We start from the raw sequence: 24,670 nt of genomic DNA on the forward strand, positions 1-24,670 counted from the left end.
GTCACAGAATTGTAGGGGTTGGAAGGAACCTCAAGAGATCATTGGGTCCAATCCCCCCTGCCAAAGCAGGTTCCCTAGAGCAGGCTGCCCAGGTAGGCATTCAGACGGGCCTTGAATATCTCCAGAGAAGGAGACTCAACAACCTCCCTGGGCAGCCTGTTCCAGTGCTCCGTCACCCTCACCGTGAAGAAGTTCTTTCCCATGTTGGTGCGGAACTTCCTGTGATCCGTTTTGTGGCCATTGCCCCTTGTCCTATCCCCACAAACCACTGAAAAGAGGTTGGCCAAATCCCACTGTTTCCCACACTTAAGATATTTGTAAACATTGGTAAGATCCCCTCTCAGTCTTCCCAACGCTGAACAGACCCAGGTCCCTCAGCCTTTCCTCATAGAGAAGATGCTCCAGGCCCTGTATCATCTGTTACCCTCCGTTGGACTCTTTCCAGAAGATCCCCATCTTTCTTGTACCAGGGAGCCCAGAACTGGACACAGTACTCCAGGTGAGGCCTGACCAGGGCAGAGTAGAGGGGGAGGATCACCTCCCCTTACCTGCTGGCCATGCTCCTTTTTATGCACGCCAGGATCCCATTGGCCTTCTTGGCCACCAGGGCACACTGCTGGCTCATGGTCAACCTGTCTTCCACCAGGACCCCCAGGTCCTTCTCCTCAGAGCTCCCCTCCAGCAGGTCATCCCCCAGCCTGTACTGATACATGCGGTTGTTCCTTCCCAGGAGCAGGACTCTACACTTGCTCTTGTTAAACCTCATTTGGTTACTTCCTGCCCAGCTCTCCAGCCTGTACAGGTCTCATTGTACTCAAAATTCTCATTTGTACTTTATGTAGTACTAGTGTTATGCTTGTGTCATTTGGTTGGAAAGGTGAATTTGAGAATTTTTTTGATATTAGTAGGGACTCTATTTTTGGAATATACCCCTGGCCATTCATGTGTAGCTTCTTAGCACAACAATCAGTACAACTGCCTGCAATTGCAAACAGTTGTGAGAGTGGGTAACAGATACGAGTACTGCGGGCACATGCCTGTCTATGAGGAAGCCCATTCCTTCTTGTGTTTGCTGCTCATCACTGCCCCCACTCAATATCTACATATTGAATTAACGTGATTCCAGCAGGTAACCTTACTTCTTCTAATGCCTTAGCCAATGGGGTATGTGCTGGTGTGGGTCTGTGCTTAAATCTCTGGGGTAATTGAGCAAAAATATGCTGTATTACTTCCAAAGTAAAAGCAAATTTGTCTTGTTCCTGCCGTGGTAATGTGACCAAAAGATATCTCTAACACCAACGACAACCATCATTTAAATCCTGCTGTATTAAGCAGATTTGGTTTGTCAGACAGACTGGATACTGTGGCAGTCAATGGTTTAGTAGCTGCATTCAACTTTCTGTAGTTTACTGTAAGCCACCATGTCCTTATTACTTGTAACAGGCCATACTGGAGAATTAAAAGGGGAATGGATTTTTTTAACAGTTCCCCTCTCCGCCAAATATTTTGTTAATTCATTGCCTTCATGCCTCTAGTGGAATCCTTTACTGTGGGGTATTTGTTTCTTTGCTGCTGGGCAGCAGTTCAATCATTTGTAACAAATTCAGTTGTAATGGGGAATGACCCATGAGGTCAAATCCCTGCAGGACAGCAATTTTCCATTCCCAAACAAAACTATCCATCACTGTCCTTGGAAAACATCCATCCTAAGGATATTCATTTTTTCCCCAAATAACAAGAGGGATTGTGTCTCATGACCATCAACTAATTCCAATTCAGCCTTGTCTTGAGGATGCATTGTTACCTTTCCATTAATTCCCACAATGGATAATGGTTGTCTTTTTAATGGAGCAGTTCCACTATACTGTTCTTCATTAGCCATGTACATTTATGCTTCTGTATCAATTAGAAAAGTTAATTGGAGCCTATCTTTCACTGTCATGACTAATTCTGGGGACAATCCCTTATTATACCCATACCAGAGGCTCAAACAGGTGCAGGAATCACCTCATCACCTAGTTTTTTAAATCATTTCCCTCATGGTCACCTCAGGGGCAGGAAGGTTTGACAGACCACCATTGTTCCTGGATGTGTTGGATTGGTTGTGATAGATTTAATTTTGTCCATAGTAGCTCATGTGGTACTACGTTTGGATTTGTAATGGAAATAGTGCTGATAACACACCAATGTTTTAGTTGTTTCTGAGTAGTGCTTACACAGAGTCAAGTTCTTTCCTCTTTCCAGGCTGCCTGCCAGCAAGTTGATTGGGAGTGCAACAAGAAGCAGGGAGGGGACACAGCCAGGACAGAAGACACAAACGAACCAAAAAGATAGTTCATATCATATAACATCATGCTCAACAATATAACCAGAGGAAGTAGGGTGGGAGGAGGCAGATGTGCACTGGGGACTGGCTGGGCATCAGTCGGCTGGTGGTAAGCAACTGCTCTGATTAATTCAGAGTGTCCAGTATTTCAACAAAACTCACTTTTTTTTTTAATCAACTTTTGGTGTGATTTTCAGCAACACAACTGCTATGAGGACTGCAAGTAAAACGCTTGCGAGGTTTGCAGCATAATACCATTAGCTTGTATAAGTTATAAGGCATTAGAAGTCCTCCAGTAAAGGACTTTGTAAATGCCACAAACTTAATTGGACAGACTGTTTCCTCCTGTAGGTAGATTATTCAGATTATTTCCTGTAACTGAAAAAAAGCAGTGTTTAATCCGAAATTTATCCATTTTAAGTAGAACACATATTTTAAAAGTCTGTTTCTGCTACAGTTATGTGGAAAGATTTTACCCCAAATCTTCATTCTACACAGTAGAATAAAAAAATACATTTCAAAGGACAATTTTCAGATTCACATTAAGGCTGGAGTCAACCTCATTTTGTAAGACCCTTCTACCAGCTTAGAATATCACCACTAACACATTGTTACAATTCCTCTACAGGTAGTCAGCTCAGCTTTTGTCATTTATATTCCAATGGGACAGGAACAGATTCACTTCTATAAAAGTTTGTGAAAAGTAATTCCCCCACACTTATTTTATAGCCTGGTGGAGTGATGCACTGATAATTTTCTCTTCCCTATCGGAACATTTCAAAGCAAGGAGTTAAGCCAGTGCATGACATCCGTTGTTCACCCAGACATTTTTAGGTTGAGTCTATTTTGCCTTTCAGCAATTCATAAGGATATTAGCACGGTAGAAAATAACAATAAGGCTTAGGAAACACAATGAAAGGAGGAATAAGAAAAGGCAAATTTGAGCTTCAGAGCTGTAGTGATAAATCCTGAAGGTCTGTGGGGATTCCGTAAGTTGGAAAAGCACAGCAAGACTCATGCCTGAGAATAAGGGACCATGAGGCTGTTAACACGCTAAGGTTACTTACTGTATTAGTGTGCTTAATTACAACAAATTAACAACATGTATTTCTTACCTCTGATATTAATTCTGATATACTCTCCCTGCTCTGGTTGTGAAACACGGAAAGCTCTGTCACACAGTCTTCGTCAAGGTGTCCCTGCTGCAAGAACATGGACTACATTAAAGCATGAAGCTTTCAGGTTATCTCACTGAGTCACATCTGACCATGACACTGTTGTGATATGCAGCAGGCTGAGTCCATAATTATCCATGATTTCAAATTTTGTATTTTAGCTAGCATCACAGCTAAATACTGCCGTGAGTAAACAGAGTCACACAACTTCAGCAACTTCAGCGTCTCGGCCCTCCTTGGTGAGAGTTTCTGAACTCACATACGAAAGCCTGTCTGCAGATGAGATTTTTCACTTGAGTGGAAGCTACACTTTTATCTCTTCTTAAATACGCAAAGCTATATCAGGCATGCACGTCTTTGCCAGAGCCACTTAAAACTGACAGCGCACGTGCAGCGAGCTGTTCTTTACCTAGAGAAACAGTGGCACCCAGTGGCCACCAGGAGGCATTGGCAAACAATTGGGAGACAGGACAAACGCTTTCAAGGAGGTCAAATTGTTAGCCGAACGAGCAATTCTCTGAGACATAGAAATAAGATAAACCATAAGCACGTCCAACATGCTCGCAAGAAAACTTGTGTTTTGCTCCATCATGGGTTCCTCTCCACGGAGGAAGAATTCCAATCATGTCTTCATGGACATGTTAGTGAGATCCTTAGAAATGGATTGTTGGCAATTTCACAATGCAGCTTTACTGGGAAAGTAAGGCAAGTTGAGCAACACACATGATCTGCACGTGGATCCAAGAAGCCCCATTATCCACTTTGCTTTTAATATATTACTACAGATCAGGAGAGAAGGTGAAACAGAAGTAGCATCTTCTTGACTGAGGACAGGGCTGGAAGGCAAATACCTCGCAGGAGCTACCAGAGGCATAAGATCACTCCAGAAATATTTTCTTCTTACAGGAGTTATAGCAGATACTTGGTTGACTTACGTATTCCCAAACGAAGAGATGTGGAGCATTCCAGGGAAAGAAACACTGTGTGCAAGCACTGTGATCCTGCTTCCAGTCATAGGACCATAGAATCATTTGGGTTGGGAAAGACCTCTAAGATCATCTGGTCCATCCTTTAACCTCGCACTGCCAAGCCCACCATTAAACCCTGTCACCAAGCACCTCATCTACACGGTTTTTGAATGCCTCCGGGATGGTGACTCAACCACTTCCCTGGGCTGCCTGTTCCAATACCTCTCAAGTCTTTCAGTGAGGAAACTTTTCCTAATAGCCAACCCAAACCTCCCCCAGCACAACTTGAGGCCATTTCCTCTTGTCTTACCACTTGGTGCTTGGGGACACCAATCCCCACCTCGCTAGAGCCTCCTTTAAGGTAACTGTAGAGCTTAGATTCAAGCAGCAGCCTTCCAGCAGCTTTGAGCTGAGATTACAGTACATTTCAGCATCTGTAACGCTTGAAATTCAATTCCACAAGCATGCCTAAGTGTCTCCATTTCAAGCAATTTTCAGCTCGCAGCCACACAGAATTAAAACAAATTCTGAGCAGAAATAGCAAGCCTGCATCTTAACACCTGTGAGATTTCCCTCTTCCACTGCACTCAGACTGAGTTTTAAAACTTGCTCGTCTCTGTTCACCTCAACAAGTTCCACTGGCCAATGTTCCACCACTCCAAAGAATGCAGCTCCTGGCTCCTGCGCGTGTTAGGCAGTGAGGCCTCAACTCTGCAGAAATCATCCTTGTAGGCTCCAAAATCTCCTGTCCCTCCTACCAGGACAGTCCTTGAATCCTCTTCAGGATGCTCCTCTACTTTTCAGACATACCAAGCTCTTGGTCAGGGAAGGAGAAGCAGGTAGAGGAAGCCAAAGACCTCAGCCAACACAGCTGTTCCGCACTCCGCTGGCTTACTGGAGGCTTTGTGCACGGAAATTTGCTGGCAGCCTGCAAGTGGATGGTGGAGTTGTCTACAGGATGCCAAACAGCAGCTGTTTAGCTGCACTGGGAGGAATTTACGGGGAAACAGAACCAACGACTCAATGCTGTTACTTACTACCTATTCAGCCTTTTCTGTTGGAGGCAATTTATGGGGTCTTGCATTTCCTCCTCATTCTGGACAGAGAGGTGCTGACAGACAGCACACTGAATGTAACCCAGAGGTGTCTTCTGGCACAAAAGATGCCCAACACTACCACGGGCTGAATTAGGAAGCAGCACCACCAGACCAGGGGGCTGAGCCCTCTGTTCAGCTCTCGTTGGACAACATCTACAACACTGCGTCTAGGTTTTGGCCCCCTGCAGGAAAGACATCAAATGGAAGAAAGCTCTTTGCATGCTCATTCTGGACGAGGAAATCGCAATAGTGGAGGCAGAATCCTGCCTTTCCTAGAGAGGAGAATAGCTGGCATTCAAGAACACTCAATGTTGGAAAATCCAATGGCAGATTTACAGTTCTGTCACAGCATACGGAGAAGCCAGATGAAATCCCACCCAAAAATCCAGCACATTGGCAAGAAAATTCTTCTCCTGAAACTCCACTTGCTATCATGAACCAGTTGCACCAGGCTAGAGTACCCTGAAGGCCAATGGAACAAATCCACAAAATACTGCTAGGAAGAGCAGCAAAAATGGACAAAATGCAGCACAAAGGCCTTTTCGCCTTAGGCAAAGCTCAGCAGGTTCTGTCACCAGAAAAGCAAACCTCTTGTAACACTCAGCCATGGCCCTCCTAGCACAATCAATACCTACCATTATCCTCCTGTAGACTGCCATGACGTTGTCATCATCAAAAGGGAGAAAGCCACACAGCAGAGCATACAGCAGTACACCCATGCTCCAAATATCTGCCTAAAAAATAAAAGTGAGTAGATGTTCACAAAGCAGATGTATCTAAAAGGGCTTCATGACAGACCATGTTGTCCGCCCTTGGCAAAGTCCACATACACTTCATGAAAAGTAGGCTCGTCTTGTTGAAAAACAAACAAACAAAAAAGCAAGAATCAGAGGCCAACAACAGCGGTGAAAAGCTATGAGAACAAACAAAAGACTGACTCCATCCTAATAGCAAAGCAATTCAAGCAGCATGAAGGGATTCCCATTAGAACATTTTGGACAGATTAAATGCAAATGCAAATTGCAAGTAGTCCCAGAGTTCCAGGTATGAAATCAAAGCTGAGAAACCTCTTCACATTTTCTGCTCTCAATTTTTACAACATTGTGCAACAAAAAGGGACCGAGTCTTCACGCACAACTTGCAAGCTAAAGAAGAGCCTGACAAATCATTTAAGACTCCGAGACTGCACAAAAGTTTGTGACAAGCGAGGAGTAATTGACAGAGTACATTGCTCCTTCAAAGAGTTTGTAGTAGAAGAACATTACTGTTTTGTAGGGCACTAAAAGATGGAGCAACTGGTGTAGGTAGGTAAGAATTAGCCAGATACAAACTAGCCAGCTACCTGACCCGTGGCCAATGGCACTGTTTGAGTCTGCGACTGCTAAGGCTAGTTGAGGCAGCTGTGGGAAGTACCAAAGTAATGCCGTCCAGGGGCATTCAGGAGGGAAACCAAGCGAGCGTACCCCAACTTCACTGCCTTTCCAGACAGGGCACCAGAGGGAAAAAAACTCCACTAAAACTCTGCTACATACCTCTGATCCAATATATGCTTTGCCCTGAATTAGCTCTGGTGCTGCATAAGCTGGGCTTCCACAGCAGGTGTTCAGATGGTAATCAAGACCTCCCTAGAATAACACAGAAATCAGAATAATCACACTGAAGCCTTGGCTTTAACACTGTTTATGTCATCTAGTAATGACACAGTAGAAGCCTCAGAGGCTCCCTCTTCATCTGCTATGCATCTATGTTCACCTTTTATTTTGCTTTGTTGTAATATATGGATACACTAAGCAAACAGTCTAAGACCACAAACATCCTATACACATTCTGATCCCAAACTGCTCCTTTATCTATGTTCCTTGGCAAGATGCATTCTTTTCCTTAGCTCCTCATCTATTAATGTGAATTCCCTGTGCAAATGTGCAGATAAAAGATACAAACTGTGAAGAAGTGATCTAAGAGCTACTGGGCATGAGGCTAGCTGGTTATTTATGACAATACTTAATGCAATAACTTTTCAAAGAACCACTGATAAAATACGTCCTTATCAAAACCATGTTATTATTTCACACGCACTGTCTTCTACACAGATCACAATAAGATGACGTTATTCCACTGAGTTGATGCCCTGTTGGGTCTCGATTACCAGCATGATGCTCTAACTTGCTCTACTGAGTCAAGTAAAACAATCTGAGGGTGAATAACTCTCTTGGAACCCCTAAAACTGTCTTCCCATTACATTGATCTTCACCAGCACCTGCCTTGCATGTTAAAATAGCAAACAGAAAAGGCTCCTAAAAACGTTTTTTAGGATCAAGAAACAATTCAGTACAAACACATAAAACCAGAGGATCTGCATGTGTCACCTGTATAAACTAGTTGGTTCTGTCCACAACCTCCATCTCCACAAAAATCTTTTGAAGAAAGACATACACAGTTGAAAAATGCATGAGGGAAAAGTGCATGCCAACCTAGTATTACGGGCCCTTGTATGAGACAGAAGGTGCCGTACGTGCCAGATGATCTCTGCCTTAGGTTACAAAAATACCAAGTCTACATGGAGAAAACTATTTAACAGGCTGCTCAGAACCACAGCTGTTAACTGTTCTCTTGCGCAGTTCAGTCCCTTCCACGGAAGCAGTAATTGTATACCAACCACATCAATGGCTTTACTTTAGGGTGTTTGGGCAAGTCACTGCATTGCATTCTGTGGTCAAACATGCATTTCTTGGGTGCACATCGTATTGGATCGAGCAGATGCTCTTACCTTTGGCTTTGCACAGAGTCCAAAGTCTATCAGCTTCAAATTATGTTCCTCATCAATCAGCAGGTTTTCCTGGTGAAAGAGAAGGCAGCAAATAATGCTTTTCAGCTGAGCATCCGAGGAACCACCTTTTCTTTCATTAGTTCTTGCTGCTGTCAGCAGTTAGAGGCTGCAAAAAGCTCTCCTCTACAGACCAGCATTGGCTGTCAGCAAGCTCACCCCATAGTCCGGTACCGCAGGTGGCAAAGACTAGTTTGTATCTGCTGAACAGGGCACAAAAAAGGCACAAAAGATGCCCAACACTACCGTGGGCTGAATTAGGAAGCAGCACCACCAGACCAGGGGGCTGAGCCCTCTGTTCAGCTCTTGTTGGACATCTGCAACGCTGCATCTAGGTTTTGGCCCCCTGCAGGAAAGACATCAAATGGAAGAAAGCTCCGTGCATGGCCTCCAGTCTGCTCAGGGGCTGGGGCCCTTGCTCAGTGAGGAGGGGCTGAGGGAAAGATGTTTGGTCAGTCTGCAGAGGAACCTCACGGCAGCCTTTTCACACCTACAAGGAGGGCAGCAAGACAGAGCCAAGCTCTTCTCAGCAGGGCACGGTGGGATGATGACAGACAGCAGGCATGCATTCACTCAGGGGATGGTCAGGGACTCAACAGACTGCCCAGAAAAAGCGTGCAGCCTCGTCCATGGCAGGGCTTGAAGATGGCACTGGATAAAGCCATCAGACACTGGGTCCTGCTTTGAGCAGGAGGTTCAAGCAGAAATCTCTGCAGTCGCTTCCAACCCAAGTTATCATATCCTCCTCTGGATTCACCAGCTCATCAGCTAGAAGCCAATTCCTTGCAAAAGGCACAAACAACGCTTTCTGGTTTTGGGGAAAAGGCTCTTTGGAGACAAAGATCTCATCAGCTGTCTGGGAAATTGCTTGAGCTCCAAGGGTTTGCTTTTCTTGGAGATATCAGCATCTCTAAAAATACGAAGTTCTAACACATTCGGGAAAAACACGTAAGTCCGACCACTTAACCTAAACCTTTCCTCAAATTTTATATCCAATACATCTCATCTCATGTCGTGGGTGGTACAAATCGCCCAGGGGAGATGGCAATTATTTGGGAGTTCTGGTGTCCCACAGACCTTGCTGATGCTATTTTAAAATAATTTAAAAAGCAAGGCAGGAATTAAAATTATTTCAGTTATTGTGAACACAGAAGAGTGGCTTTTATGAGAAGGCAGAAAATGTAAAGTATATTCAATTTAACGTTTAAACTATTGGATCTTGATCACACTTACCAATGAGATGACATGTCATAGAATCACAAAATGGCTTGGGTTGGAAGGGACCTTAAATCCTATCTAATTCCACCCCCTGCCCCACCATGGGCAGAAACACTTCCCACTAGACTTCTTCCTAGACTATAAGGTCTGCCCAGAGGCTTCTCTTCTCCAGGCTGAACAACCCCAACTCCCTCAGCCTGTCTTAATAGGAGAGATGGTCCAGCCATCTCGTTATCCCTGTGGCCTCCTCTGGACTCGCTCCAAAAGGTCCACGCTGTCTTATACTGGGGGCGCCAGAGCTGAACACAGGGCTCCACATGGGGCCTCGGGAGAGCAGAGCAGAGGGGAAAAATGGCCCTCGCCTGCCCTTCCCCTGCTGGCCATGCTGCTGTTAGTGCAGCCCAGGGCATCCCTTCCCTCCAGCCTGTTGATAGCACTACACAGCCTGGAGTCTGCAAGCTTGCTGAGGGTTCATTCAATCAGGAGGCGTTCACGAGGGGAAAGTGCTGCTTAACGCACTTGATTTCCTTTAATGAAGTGGTCAACCGTCTAGTTGGCCAAGGGAAGCCAGCTGATGGCACCTGTTTGGATTTCAGCATCCAGGAGGATCTGTTCCATGATCTGACTGGGCACAGAGCTGAGGCCTGCAGTTCCCTGGCTCTTCCTTTTTCCCTTTTTAAAAATGGGGGTTATGCTTCCCCTCTTGCAGCTGGCTTTAGATATGGCAGAATGGGAAAAATGCTCGCTCTTTCTCCTGACCCGTGGATGGTGGCAAATGCCCTGTGCAGGAGGTTCAAGCAACGGAAGCAGAGCTGCTGGCAGCACAGGGGCCAACCCATCTGGGCTGCTGCACTGGGCCAAGATCTTGCTGCCCAGGTAGACAACCTGGTTGTAAAGTGCACCACGTGGATGCTCACGTACCTGAGCAGGGCCGCAGAAAAACAGCAAAACAACCAGTCCAGGCTGCTCAGATTGAAGTGTTCCCGTTTACACTTCACCCACAAGACCCCCCCTCTTTACAAGCAGCAGGTCTAGCAGGGCACCTTTCCTAGTCAGCTCTCCTAGTACCTGTACCAAGAAGATAGCGTCAACGTGCTTCGGAAATCTCCTGCACCTCTTTGTCTCAGTGATGTGATACTCCCGGTTGATGTCTGGCAGGCTGAAGTCCCCCATAAGGACAAGGGCAGACGATCTAGAAGTTTTCTCAGTCCCTTAAAGCATAATTCATCAGTGTCGGCATCCTGGCCGACTCATCTACAGCGGACTCCCACAATGACATCCCTTTCAGCTGCCTGTCCCTTAGTCCTTACCCAGCGCCTCTAAACCCCATTGTCACCGACTGTGAGCTCCGTGCAGCCCAGTGCCTCCGTTACATAGCGCGTTCCCCCCCCCCCGCCTCACCTGCCTTGCCCGTCCCTTCTGAAGAGCCTGGAACCATCCATCACAACGCACCAGTCACAGGCCTCTTCCCACCAGGTTTCACTCATGCCAACAGTGTCGTAGCTCTGGGATGGGGCCAAGGCTTCCAGCTCCTCTTGCTTGTTTCTCATGCTGCATGCGCTTGTGGAGAAATGTTTCAGACGTGCTTCATTGAACCCAGCCCCTCGCTGGGCAGACTGAAGGGTCTTGCTAGCACATAGTCCCTCCGTTTTTGGTGTGCAGTCCATAGCTTATCGCTGGCAGGCCTGGCTTTGTCCCTTTCCGCCTTTGAATCTAACTTTAAAGCCCTGCCAATCAGCCTTGCTTACTCCAGGGCAAAAATCCTTTTCCTCCTCTGAGAAAGGTGCTTCCCACCAGGAGCCAGGTGGCTTGGTGTCATGTAGACCTTCCCGTCAGCAAGGAACCCAAAACCGTGTTGGTGGCACCAGCCTCGGAGCCACTTGTTCATCTGCTGGGTCTGCCTGTCCCTTTCAGTATTGATACCTGCTGCTGGAAAGATGGAGGAAAACACTGCTCGTGCACCTAATCCTTCAACCAATTGCCGCAAAGCCGTAAAGTCCCTTTTGATCACTCTTGGATTTCTCTTTGCTACCTCATTACTGTCAACGTGAAAAAACAATGCAATGTTTGAGGGGCTTGCCATGGAGAGCTGGACCTCACCAGGGACACTATTGCACGGGTTATGCCAGCACTTGTCTGCCAGCAAAGAGGCTTGCGGTGCACAAGGAGCTGGGAGGGGACAGAAGCAAGACAGCTGAGCTGAAGTAGCCAAAAGGATATTCCATAACACAGGCCATCGTGCTGAACAATTACTATGAAGTGCTTGGCCAGGGTGGAATGAGGGCTGCTCCTTGGGGATGGGATAGGCATCAGGAAGAGGTTCTTCACTGAGAGGGTTGTCGCACACTGGAACAGGCTCCCCAGGGAAGTAGTCACTGCACCAAGCCTCTTGGAGTTGGAGAAGCATTTGGACTGTGCACTTAGTCACATGGTCTGAATTTTTGGGTAGACCTGTGTGGTGCCAGGAGTTGGACTCGATGATCCTTATGGGTCCCTTCCAACTCAGGATATTCTATGATTCGGTGATTCTGTGATTCTATGCCCCCAGAACTGGGCAGCGTCCAGGCACCGACTGCCAAGTGTAATTGTGGAGGACGCTGGCTTCCTTAAGCATGAGGCTTATTATTTGAGTCCATGCAGCCCAGTTTCCCTCCATTAGGACTCTCCTTTGTGAAAACTCACGCGGTGACAGGGAGCGACCTGGAAGCTTCGCAGCATCTGTATGCAGATGCCGTATGCAAGGAAAGCATAACCCTAACAAGCAATGGAAACAGCAAACGCTGCGCGCAAAACCACTCTTCCGCTCTCTTCATGACTTTGAGAGCTAGCGTGTTAGGGATGTCTCCCATGTTTTAGGAATGTGTTCTCTTTTTAAAGTCTGTTTTGCGGAGAGACTGCTGCTGTACTTGCCATCCTGTGTGTAAGCAGAGGCTGCAACTTGCAACCCTACTCCAGCCAGGGATGGGTTTGCCACTTCACTCTGTGGGTATTTCTTCTTCCTCTGGACAGCCCTAATCTTCCCCCGATGTTGTGCTTAGGTTTTGGGATTTCTGTCCTCAAGAAGAGCTTTCTATTTCTTGCCTTGGCCTAGTGTTCAGTGCATTTTTCCTTTGGCCTAGAGAAATAACATTTTTAAATTAACCTCCATTTCTTCTGTTTCAGGCACAAAGGTTCCTTTTCTTCGGTCTTGTTCCCCATACACAACGTGGAGGAGAGACGCTTCTCCTTCCGTATAGCCAACATTACGACCATACTCATTATTCTACACAAGATGAGTCATCCTCTCCTCAATACCATACAGAAAAAACATTCCTAAATTTTTCTTTCTCCTTTCCTTTGTCCTTTCCTTTGCTTTCTCCTTTCCGTTTCCATTTCTGTTTCCCTCTCCCTCTCCCTCTCCCTCTCCCTCGCCCTCGCCCTCGCCCTCGCCCTCGCCCTCGCCCTCGCCCTCGCCCTCGCCCTTGCCCTTGCCCTTGCCATTGCCCCTTGCCCCTTGCCCCTCTCCCCTTTTGTTTTTAAATGTAGCATGCTTAAGGATCGAGATATAAGGCTGGGGGCTGTAAGAGAGCAGTCGTCAGCAATGTTGCCCTTCTACATTCAACAGAGAAAGCAGTGGATGGGAGCAGATTTGCATCTGTTGTGTACAAAGCTCTTCACACAGGGACATTGCAAAAGGCCAAAGGGATATTCCACAACGCAGGGCATCGTGCTGAATTATTACTATGAACTGCTAGGCCAGGGTGGTATGAGGGCTGCTACTTGGGGATGGCATGGGCATCTGTCAGCAGCTGGGCAGCGGTTGCACTTTGCCTCGCTTACCTTCCATATTCTTTTATTCTTGTTCTTCTTATGAACATGAGTATGATTTTCTCTTTATTGCTATTATTATTATGTTATGATTATTTAACTCCCCCCAATCAATTGGGAAGGAAAAATGGTAAAAATACGGTGAAAATATTCTGGGAGTTCTTAACATCACCTGAGGGACAACGCAGTCATTGATCACAGCCAACGCAGGTTCACGAGGGGAAAGTGCTGCTTAACGCACTTGATTTCCTTTAATGAAGTGGTCAACCGTCTAGTTGGCCAAGGGAAGCCAGCTGATGGCACCTGTTTGGATTTCAGCACAGCTTCGATACTGTTTCTCACTGTCTCCTTCTGGACAAATTGAGCAGCACACAGCTAGAGCAATGCATAATGCGATGGGTGAACAAGTGGCTGACGGGTCGGGCTCCAAGGGTTATCGTAAATGGGGTTGCATCAGGCTGGCGGCCGGTCGCTAGGGGGCTTCCGCAGGCCTCCATTTTAGGGCCAGTTCTCTTCAAGGTTGTCCTAACTGACTTGCATGTAGGACTTGAGGGCATATCGAGTCCATTTACGCGCGATGCTAAATTGGGAGGAGCGTCTGACTCCATCGAGGGGAGGAAGGCCTTGCGGAGAGATCTGGACAAATCAGAGAGCTGGGCAATCGCCAACAATATGAGGTTTAGCGAGAGCGAGTGAGGGATTCCACACCTGGCAACGGGCAACCCTGGCTGTACGGACAGTGTGGGGGGATGAGAGGCTGGAGCGCAGCCCTGCGGAGAGGGCTCTGGGGGTTTTGGTCGATGGCAAGTTGAACGTGAGTCGGCCGTGGGCCCTGGCAGCCAGGAGGGGCAACCGCATCCTGGGGTGCCTCCAGCACAGCATCGCTAGCCGGTCGGGGGCAGGGATTGCTGCGCTCTGCTCTGCGCCCTTTCAGCATCACCTCGAGTCCTGTGTGCACTTTTGGGCACCGCACTATCAGAAGGACATAAAACTCTTAGAGAGAGAGCATGCAAAGGAGGGCTTCAAAGTGGCGAAGGGTCTGGAGGGCAGGACAGATGAGGAGCGGCTGAGGTCCCTGCGTTTGTTCAGCCTGCACGAGACTGAGGAGAGGCCCCATGGCGGCCTGCAGCTTCCTCACGAGGGGAGCGGAGGGCCCGGCGCTAAGCTCTGCTCTCTGGGGACGGTGACAAAACTCGAGGGAATGGCATGGAGCTGTGACAGGGGAGGGTCTGGCTGGAGGTGAGGAAAAGATTTTTCACTGACACGGGGCTTGGCCACTGAAACAGGCCTCCCAGTGAAGTGGTGAGGGCAGCAAGCCTGCTGGAGTTCACAAAACGTCTGGGCACTGCTCTCAGACACGTGCTTTGGTTTTTGGGGGTCACCCACAGCGATGGGCTCTGAGGTCACCCAGCGATGGGCTCTGAGGTCACCCAGCAACGGACTGTGACCTCACGGCCCTCGCTGCTCATATTGGGGCGCCGGCAGAGCCTGCCCCAGCCTGGCTCGTGCCTGGATTCCTGCTGAGCGTTTGTGCGAGGCTTGGAGCGCCGAGCAAGGATTTGTTGGAGCTGTGCTGTGGGGCCGTCGGCAGCTGTTCTCAGTGCCCGTCCCCGCAGCCAGTGCCTGTGTTTCCCCGGCCCTGCCTGGCTCAGGCAGCCGGGGCCCTGTGAGGAGCACTTGCAGCAGCGCAGGTGAGCTGTGTGGGGACACGTGCCCCGGGGCGGCCCGCGGGGGGCATGGGACGACCCAGCCGTGGGGCTGGGGCTGGGGGCTTTCCTGCTGAGGGGCCGGGGCACAGCCAGTGACCTTCTCTCTTCCTCGCAGGGTGCGCGATACCTGCTTCTGCAGTGCCGGTGCAGGGGAGCAGCTCATCACCATCAGCTCTCCCCAGCGCACCTTAGCGTGAAGATCATGGCCACAGAGGAGGCGTGGACGTGTCCCGTCTGCCGGGAGGGGCGAAAGGACGTGGCGTACGCGACACCATGTAACCACCAGTTCTGCCTGGGCTGCATCCAGCGCTGGGCAAAACTGAAGGCGAGCTGCCCACTCTGCAGGACGGGCATGAGGACCATCAAGGTTTCCGTGCGGGGAGAGGAAGACTACCTAGAATGCATCGTCTCCCCTCCCGCAGTGCCCGTACCTATTGGCTTCCAGGCAGGCAGCGCCACCGCCCCCCACAGCCCTGCAGCGCTGGCTCCGTCCTCTGTGCCAGCCGAGGAGAGGGTTGCGGAGCCCGATAGCCGGGCTGCTGTGGGCGGCCTCCTGCCCGAGGACTGGGCCATGCTGTTCAGGGAGCGCAGGGACATCCTCAACCCTGTGCTGCCCTGGCTTCGCCGGGAGCTCTCAGCCATCTATGGGACACGCTGGTGGCAGGCGAGAGCTGCAGAGAGCTTCCTCCTGCACTCCCTGTGTGTGATGGGGCTGGACAGGGACGCCATGATTCATCACACACAGCCCGGCTTGGGGCCCCTCACCGTGCCGCTCATCGACGGGCTCGTCGGCACCATCGTGGGTCTCTGCGGCCAGGAGGCACGGAGGCTGCTGGGCCTCGAGAGCAGCCGCGCTGCCAGGGCGCAGGAGGCCAGACCTGCAGCTGCTTCTGGGCACGCTGCTCCAGCGCAGGGAGCCTTCAGTACCAGCCCCGCGCCCTCCAGCAGCTCTGCAGACCCTGACACGGAGGAGATCCCCGGCACATCCAGCATGCTCCAGCCTGGGGGTCCTGGCGAAGTCCCAGCTGCAGACAGCCCCAGGGAGCAGGAAGAGCCCCGTGAAGAGCTGGGGCAGGAGGCAGCAGCAGGTCCCTCTGCCCGGGCCTGCAGGCGCAGCCCCTCCACTCCTCACCGCTCGACTCGGGGGTCCCGGCGCCCCAGGAAGCGCACCCGCGCGGGCAGTGCCCAAGACTCTCCCCAGCCCTGCAAGAGGCCGCCCCCCCGGCACCTCTAGCAGGGCTCCTGCGGGTGGTGTAATAAAGAACAATAAAATAGATTGAATATACAGCAGAAAAAGTCTCGGTGTGATTCAAACCAGAGCTGGCACAGCCCCGTGCATGCTGCTGCCTTCCCTCCCTTTTCCTGGTGCCGTCCCCGTGCCCTGCTGGCCCCCACTGTCCCTTTGGTCACGGGTGATTAATGTGCTTTGAAATGCCATTGCTTTATCATAGCAGAACCTCAGCTCAAAGAATGTTCTAAAACTCTTTTCCAGCTGCGAGTGCTGTTCTAGTAACTCACACTGCAGTACCTTTCCAGCTATTCATTTGATATAAATCAGCATTTGACCTATTAGACAGGTAGCCTTTGAAAGCATCCAGAAGCAGTCTGTGTGGCTTAATGTCGCTCGGCAATACGGTTAGATAGCACAGGCATCTGAAGGCTGCCCTGAGGAGGAGCAGAGGGCAGGCACAAGCCTCGCCTATCCGCAGCCTGGTGCTGCTTTGGCTAAGTTGGTCAAAGCAACACGTGGGCATTTTGATTTCACTCCAAGAATGGTTAGATTTACATTTATTCTTCATTGACCTAATCCAAGCCCGAGTTAAGTGTTTTAGTCAGAAACAAGAAAGGCCAGAGAGGAATTTGCCCTGTTTGAACAAACCAGCCTGCTTCCTCACAAGTTTTCTGGAGAGCCAAGTGCCTCTCCTGTTGAGGTGACCTGCGATCTAGAAATATGTTGAAATACAAAAGACTAGTCACAAGGTCATATCAGAAATTAACTGAAGAAAACTGTTAAATGAAAAGAGAAAAGTGAAAAGTGTACAGCAATTCAAAGGTGAGCTGGTATGGCTTGCCTTCTCTATTGATTTTGTTTCCTGCTTCGCAACAGGACTTCATGGCAGTTATATAAAAAAAATACAGAGAAACCTCTTGCTGTTGTAGAAAACAAAACAAAACAAAACCTAAAGAGGTGAAAAAAAATGCAAAATTCTTTGGGATAACTTCATCTAGAAAGAACACTAATATCAGTCTTAGGTGGACGTGTTACTAAATAGAAAGATTCAAGTGGCAAAATACAAAACCAAAGCAACTGGATCAGTAGGAATCTAAGTGGAAACACATTGTTGTGGTTGAAATGTCTTTGTCTATAGTTTGTTTAAATAAACCTTCATACAGAGTCCAGTTCAAATACATCACAGACAACAAAAGACAGAAGAAAAAGAAGATGGGGAGATGGGAAACAGCTTAGAAAAATGGGCAATCCATAATGGTCTCTTTCAGAGAAGAGGGTTTAGTAAACATTATCTACATTTTCAGGATGAAACAAGTGTTTATTTTATTTTGGTAACCTTTTTTATCTCCCTTTCTAATGATACTCTCTGGAGTGTGCTCCCCAGAAAGCATGATTTTACCTGTGGATAGACACCATCATCCTGGAAGATGCTTAATGTTTTCAGCTGTCACTGGAGTTAACTTTAGCTTGTTGGGAGTTAAATACCCTTTGCAAATATGATCAGCCTCTTTTGCTCTGCATGGCTCTCTCTCCTGTCTCGACAAAACCATCCCATCACGTTCTGCTCTGCTTGTTTTGTTTTTTGTTGTGTTTTCTTGGGGAACAGTCTCAAAGATTGCTCTTCTCTGGACTCATCAGTGGCAGCTAAGGAAATCACATGTCTTTTGTCCAAAGGAGAAATAAATATCTAAGATTATTTGGCATGAGAAAGATCGTACAGGGAAGATTGTTCTTAAGAAATCATAGAATGGTTTGGGTTGGAAGAGACCTTATAGACCACCCACTTCCAACCCCCCTTCCATGGGCAGGGACACCTCCCAGCAGCCCAGGCTGCCCCCAGCCACATCCAGCCTGGCCTTGGGCACTGCCAGGGATGGGGCAGCCCCAGCTCCTCGGGGCAGCCTGTGCTGGTGCCTCGGAGTAGAGAAGTTCTTCTTTCTAGATCACCTAATCTACCCACTTTTAGTTTCAAGCCCTTAACCATTGGCCTATCCCTACTCCCCCCGACGTAGAGTCCCTCCCCAGCCTTCCTGTAGCCCCCTTGAGGCACTGGAAGTCCACTCTAAGGTCTCCCCAGAGCCTTCTCTTCTCCAGGCTGAACAACCCCAACTCCTTCAGCCATAGGAGAGGTTCTCCAGTTCTTTGATCATCCCCACAGTCTCCTCGGGACTCATTCTGATACTTCTGTGTCCTTCATGTGTTGGAGGCCCCAGAGCTGAACACAGGGCTCCAGGTGGGGGTCTCACGAGAGCGGAGCAGAGGGGAACAATCCCCTCCCTCTCCCTGCTGGCCACCATGCTGTCGGTGCAGCCCAGGGTACGAGTGGCTTTCTGAGCTGCAAGCACACATTGCCAGCTCATGTCGAGCTTCTCATCAACCACCACCCCCAGAACCCTCTGCTCAGGGCTGCTCTCAATCCATTCTCTGCCCAGCCTGTTTTTGTGCTTGGGATTGCTCTCATTCAGATGCAGGGCCTTACATTTGGCCTTGTTGAACCTCATGAGACTCACACAAGCCCACCTCCCCGGCTTTTCAACGTTCTCCTGGATGGCATCCCTTCCCTTCAGCATGTTGACAGCACCACACAGCTTGGTGTCTGCAAGCTTGCTGAGGGTGCACTCAATCCCACTGTTCATGTCAGCGACAAAGATGTTAAACAGCACCGGTCCCTACAGTGACCCCTCAGGAACACCACTCCTCACTGGCCTCCCCCTAGACATTGAGCCATTGACCACAACTCCGTGAGTGTGGACATCCAGCCAATTCCTTACCCACCGAGTGGTCCATCCATCAAATCCGTGTCTCTCGAACTTAGAGACAAGGATATTGTGCAGGACAGTGCCAAATGCTTTGCACAAGTCCAGGTAGATGGTGTCAGTTGCTCTTCCCCTACGCACCAATGCTGTAACCCCACTGTCGAAGGCCACCAGGTTTGTCAGTCAAGGCAAACCTTTAGTGAAGCCATGCTGGCTGTTCACCACTCACTCCAGGAGGATCCTGTCACCATGATCTGACTGGGCACAGAGCTGAGGCCTGCAGTTCCCTGGCTCTTCCTTTTTCCCTTTTTAAAAATGGGGGTTATGCTTCCCCTCTTGCAGCTGGCTTTAGATATGGCAGAATGGGAAAAATGCTCGCTCTTTCTCCTGACCCGTGGATGGTGGCAAATGCCCTGTGCAGGAGGTTCAAGCAACGGAAGCAGAGCTGCTGGCAGCACAGGGGCCAACCCATCTGGGCTGCTGCACTGGGCCAAGATCTTGCTGCCCAGGTAGACAACCTGGTTGTAAAGTGCACCACGTGGATGCTCACGTACCTGAGCAGGGCCGCAGAAAAACAGCAAAACAACCAGTCCAGGCTGCTCAGATTGAAGTGTTCCCGTTTACACTTCACCCACAAGACCCCCCCTCTTTACAAGCAGCAGGTCTAGCAGGGCACCTTTCCTAGTCAGCTCTCCTAGTACCTGTACCAAGAAGATAGCGTCAACGTGCTTCGGAAATCTCCTGCACCTCTTTGTCTCAGCGATGTGATACTCCCGGTTGATGTCTGGCAGGCTGAAGTCCCCCATAAGGACAAGGGCAGACGATCTAGAAGTTTTCTCAGTCCCTTAAAGCATAATTCATCAGTGTCGGCATCCTGGCCGACTCATCTACAGCGGACTCCCACAATGACATCCCTTTCAGCTGCCTGTCCCTTAGTCCTTACCCAGCGCTCTAAACCCCATTGTCACCGACTGTGAGCTCCGTGCAGCCCAGTGCCTCCGTTACATAGCGCGTTCCCCCCCCCCCGCCTCACCTGCCCTGCCCGTCCCTTCTGAAGAGCCTGGAACCATCCATCACAACGCACCAGTCACAGGCCTCTTCCCACCAGGTTTCACTCATGCCAACAGTGTCGTAGCTCTGGGATGGGGCCAAGGCTTCCAGCTCCTCTTGCTTGTTTCTCATGCTGCATGCGCTTGTGGAGAAATGTTTCAGACGTGCTTCATTGAACCCAGCCCCTCGCTGGGCAGACTGAAGGGTCTTGCTAGCACATAGTCCCTCCGTTTTTGGTGTGCAGTCCATAGCTTATCGCTGGCAGGCCTGGCTTTGTCCCTTTCCGCCTTTGAATCTAACTTTAAAGCCCTGCCAATCAGCCTTGCTTACTCCAGGGCAAAAATCCTTTTCCTCCTCTGAGAAAGGTGCTTCCCACCAGGACCCAGGTGGCTTGGTGTCATGTAGACCTTCCCGTCAGCAAGGAACCCAAAACCGTGTTGGTGGCACCAGCCTCGGAGCCACTTGTTCATCTGCTGGGTCTGCCTGTCCCTTTCAGTATTGATACCTGCTGCTGGAAAGATGGAGGAAAACACTGCTCGTGCACCTAATCCTTCAACCAATTGCCGCAAAGCCGTAAAGTCCCTTTTGATCACTCTTGGATTTCTCTTTGCTACCTCATTACTGTCAACGTGAAAAAACAATGCAATGTTTGAGGGGCTTGCCATGGAGAGCTGGACCTCACCAGGGACACTATTGCACGGGTTATGCCAGCACTTGTCTGCCAGCAAAGAGGCTTGCGGTGCACAAGGAGCTGGGAGGGGACAGAAGCAAGACAGCTGAGCTGAAGTAGCCAAAAGGATATTCCATAACACAGGCCATCGTGCTGAACAATTACTATGAAGTGCTTGGCCAGGGTGGAATGAGGGCTGCTCCTTGGGGATGGGATAGGCATCAGGAAGAGGTTCTTCACTGAGAGGGTTGTCGCACACTGGAACAGGCTCCCCAGGGAAGTAGTCACTGCACCAAGCCTCTTGGAGTTGGAGAAGCATTTGGACTGTGCACTTAGTCACATGGTCTGAATTTTTGGGTAGACCTGTGTGGTGCCAGGAGTTGGACTCGATGATCCTTATGGGTCCCTTCCAACTCAGGATATTCTATGATTCGGTGATTCTGTGATTCTATGCCCCCAGAACTGGGCAGCGTCCAGGCACCGACTGCCAAGTGTAATTGTGGAGGACGCTGGCTTCCTTAAGCATGAGGCTTATTATTTGAGTCCATGCAGCCCAGTTTCCCTCCATTAGGACTCTCCTTTGTGAAAACTCACGCGGTGACAGGGAGCGACCTGGAAGCTTCGCAGCATCTGTATGCAGATGCCGTATGCAAGGAAAGCATAACCCTAACAAGCAATGGAAACAGCAAACGCTGCGCGCAAAACCACTCTTCCGCTCTCTTCATGACTTTGAGAGCTAGCGTGTTAGGGATCTCTCCCATGTTTTAGGAATGTGTTCTCTTTTTAAAGTCTGTTTTGCGGAGAGACTGCTGCTGTACTTGCCATCCTGTGTGTAAGCAGAGGCTGCAACTTGCAACCCTACTCCAGCCAGGGATGGGTTTGCCACTTCACTCTGTGGGTATTTCTTCTTCCTCTGGACAGCCCTAATCTTCCCCCGATGTTGTGCTTACGTTTTGGGATTTCTGTCCTCAAGAAGAGCTTTCTATTTCTTGCCTTGGCCTAGTGTTCAGTGCATTTTTCCTTTGGCCTAGAGAAATAACATTTTTAAATTAACCTCCATTTCTTCTGTTTCAGGCACAAAGGTTCCTTTTCTTCGGTCTTGTTCCCCATACACAACGTGGAGGAGAGACGCTTCTCCTTCCGTATAGCCAACATTAGGACCATACTCATTATTCTACACAAGATGAGTCATCCTCTCCTCAATACCATACAGAAAAAACATTCCTAAATTTTTCTTTCTCCTTTCCTTTGTCCTTTCCTTTGCTTTCTCCTTTCCGTTTCCATTTCTGTTTCCCTCTCCCTCTCCCTCTCCCTCTCCCTCTCCCTCTCCCTCTCCCTCGCCCTCGCCCTCGCCCTCGCCCTCGCCCTTGCCCTTGCCATTGCCCCTTGCCCCTTGCCCCTCTCCCCTTTTGTTTTTAAATGTAGCATGCTTAAGGATCGAGATATAAGGCTGGGGGCTGTAAGAGAGCAGTCGTCAGCAATGTTGCCCTTCTACATTCAACAGAGAAAGCAGTGGATGGGAGCAGATTTGCATCTGTTGTGTACAAAGCTCTTCACACAGGGACATTGCAAAAGGCCAAAGGGATATTCCACAACGCAGGGCATCGTGCTGAATTATTACTATGAACTGCTAGGCCAGGGTGGTATGAGGGCTGCTACTTGGGGATGGCATGGGCATCTGTCAGCAGCTGGGCAGCGGTTGCACTTTGCCTCGCTTACCTTCCATATTCTTTTATTCTTGTTCTTCTTATGAACATGAGTATGATTTTCTCTTTATTGCTATTATTATTATGTTATGATTAGTTAACTCCCCCCAATCAATTGGGAAGGAAAAATGGTAAAAATACGGTGAAAATATTCTGGGAGTTCTTAATATCACCTGAGGGACAACGCAGTCATTGATCACAGCCAACGCAGGTTCACGAGGGGAAAGTGCTGCTTAACGCACTTGATTTCCTTTAATGAAGTGGTCAACCGGTCTAGTTGGCCAAGGGAAGCCAGCTGATGGCACCTGTTTGGATTTCAGCACAGCTTCGATACTGTTTCTCACTGTCTCCTTCTGGACAAATTGAGCAGCACACAGCTAGAGCAATGCATAATGCGATGGGTGAACAAGTGGCTGACGGGTCGGGCTCCAAGGGTTATCGTAAATGGGGTTGCATCAGGCTGGCGGCCGGTCGCTAGGGGGCTTCCGCAGGCCTCCATTTTAGGGCCAGTTCTCTTCAAGGTTGTCCTAACTGACTTGCATGTAGGACTTGAGGGCATATCGAGTCCATTTACGCGCGATGCTAAATTGGGAGGAGCGTCTGACTCCATCGAGGGGAGGAAGGCCTTGCGGAGAGATCTGGACAAATCAGAGAGCTGGGCAATCGCCAACAATATGAGGTTTAGCGAGAGCGAGTGAGGGATTCCACACCTGGCAACGGGCAACCCTGGCTGTACGGACAGTGTGGGGGGATGAGAGGCTGGAGCGCAGCCCTGCGGAGAGGGCTCTGGGGGTTTTGGTCGATGGCAAGTTGAACGTGAGTCGGCCGTGGGCCCTGGCAGCCAGGAGGGGCAACCGCATCCTGGGGTGCCTCCAGCACAGCATCGCTAGCCGCTCGGGGGCAGGGATTGCTGCGCTCTGCTCTGCGCCCTTTCAGCATCACCTCGAGTCCTGTGTGCACTTTTGGGCACCGCACTATCAGAAGGACATAAAACTCTTAGAGAGAGAGCATCCAAAGGAGGGCTTCAAAGTGGCGAAGGGTCTGGAGGGCAGGACAGATGAGGAGCGGCTGAGGTCCCTGCGTTTGTTCAGCCTGCACGAGACTGAGGAGAGGCCTCATGGCGGCCTGCAGCTTCCTCACGAGGGGAGCGGAGGGCCCGGCGCTAAGCTCTGCTCTCTGGGGACGGTGACAAAACTCGAGGGAATGGCATGGAGCTGTGACAGGGGAGGGTCTGGCTGGAGGTGAGGAAAAGATTTTTCACTGACACGGGGCTTGGCCACTGAAACAGGCCTCCCAGTGAAGTGGTGAGGGCAGCAAGCCTGCTGGAGTTCACAAAACGTCTGGGCACTGCTCTCAGACACGTGCTTTGGTTTTTGGGGGTCACCCACAGCGATGGGCTCTGAGGTCACCCAGCGATGGGCTCTGAGGTCACCCAGCAACGGACTGTGACCTCACGGCCCTCGCTGCTCATATTGGGGCGCCGGCAGAGCCTGCCCCAGCCTGGCTCGTGCCTGGATTCCTGCTGAGCGTTTGTGCGAGGCTTGGAGCGCCGAGCAAGGATTTGTTGGAGCTGTGCTGTGGGGCCGTCGGCAGCTGTTCTCAGTGCCCGTCCCCGCAGCCAGTGCCTGTGTTTCCCCGGCCCTGCCTGGCTCAGGCAGCCGGGGCCCTGTGAGGAGCACTTGCAGCAGCGCAGGTGAGCTGTGTGGGGACACGTGCCCCGGGGTTCAGGCCGGGGGCTTTCCTGCTGAGGGGCCGGGGCACTGCCACTGCCCGCCCCAGCACAGCCACTGACCCTGGCCTCTCTCCTTGCAGCGTGCAGCACCTGTCGCTGCGGCGCCAGCGAGGGGAAGCAGCTCCCCATCTGCAGCTCTCCCCAGCCCGCTGCAGCGAGCCAACACCATGGCCAGTGAGGCTGAGGATGTCACCTGCCCTGTGTGCCAGGGGACCCCAAAGGAGCCCAGCTACGTCAACCCCTGTCAGCACCACTTCTGCTTCGGCTGCATCATGCGCTGGGCCAAGAGAAGCACCACCTGCCCCCTCTGCAGGCAGGACATCACCTCCATCCGATACTCCATCTGGTCGGAAGATGACTTTCTGGAGGTCCAGCTTGCCCGCCGCGCAGAGGCCCAAGAT

The 24,670-nt window shown here is 50.0% G+C and overlaps 1 protein-coding gene across 1 annotated transcript in view; it reads right to left on the minus strand.

Moving 5' to 3' along the window:
* Positions 1–3,340: 3,340 nt before the first annotated feature.
* The window catches only part of LOC126913659 (maternal embryonic leucine zipper kinase-like), a 38,711-nt gene continuing 17,381 nt past the window's right edge, over positions 3,341–24,670 (minus strand). The window contains exons 2-6 of the mRNA XM_050716552.1: positions 8,334–8,402; positions 7,099–7,191; positions 6,202–6,300; positions 3,442–3,528; positions 3,341–3,346 (exon numbers count right to left, since the gene is read on the minus strand). Of these exons, the coding sequence (XP_050572509.1) occupies positions 3,341–3,346; positions 3,442–3,528; positions 6,202–6,300; positions 7,099–7,191; positions 8,334–8,402 (354 nt within the window). The remainder of the gene's footprint in view (positions 3,347–3,441; positions 3,529–6,201; positions 6,301–7,098; positions 7,192–8,333; positions 8,403–24,670) is intronic.

Source organism: Cygnus atratus, chromosome Z, assembly GCF_013377495.2.
Source record: "Cygnus atratus isolate AKBS03 ecotype Queensland, Australia chromosome Z, CAtr_DNAZoo_HiC_assembly, whole genome shotgun sequence".
Classification (NCBI taxonomy): Eukaryota; Metazoa; Chordata; class Aves; order Anseriformes; family Anatidae; genus Cygnus; species Cygnus atratus.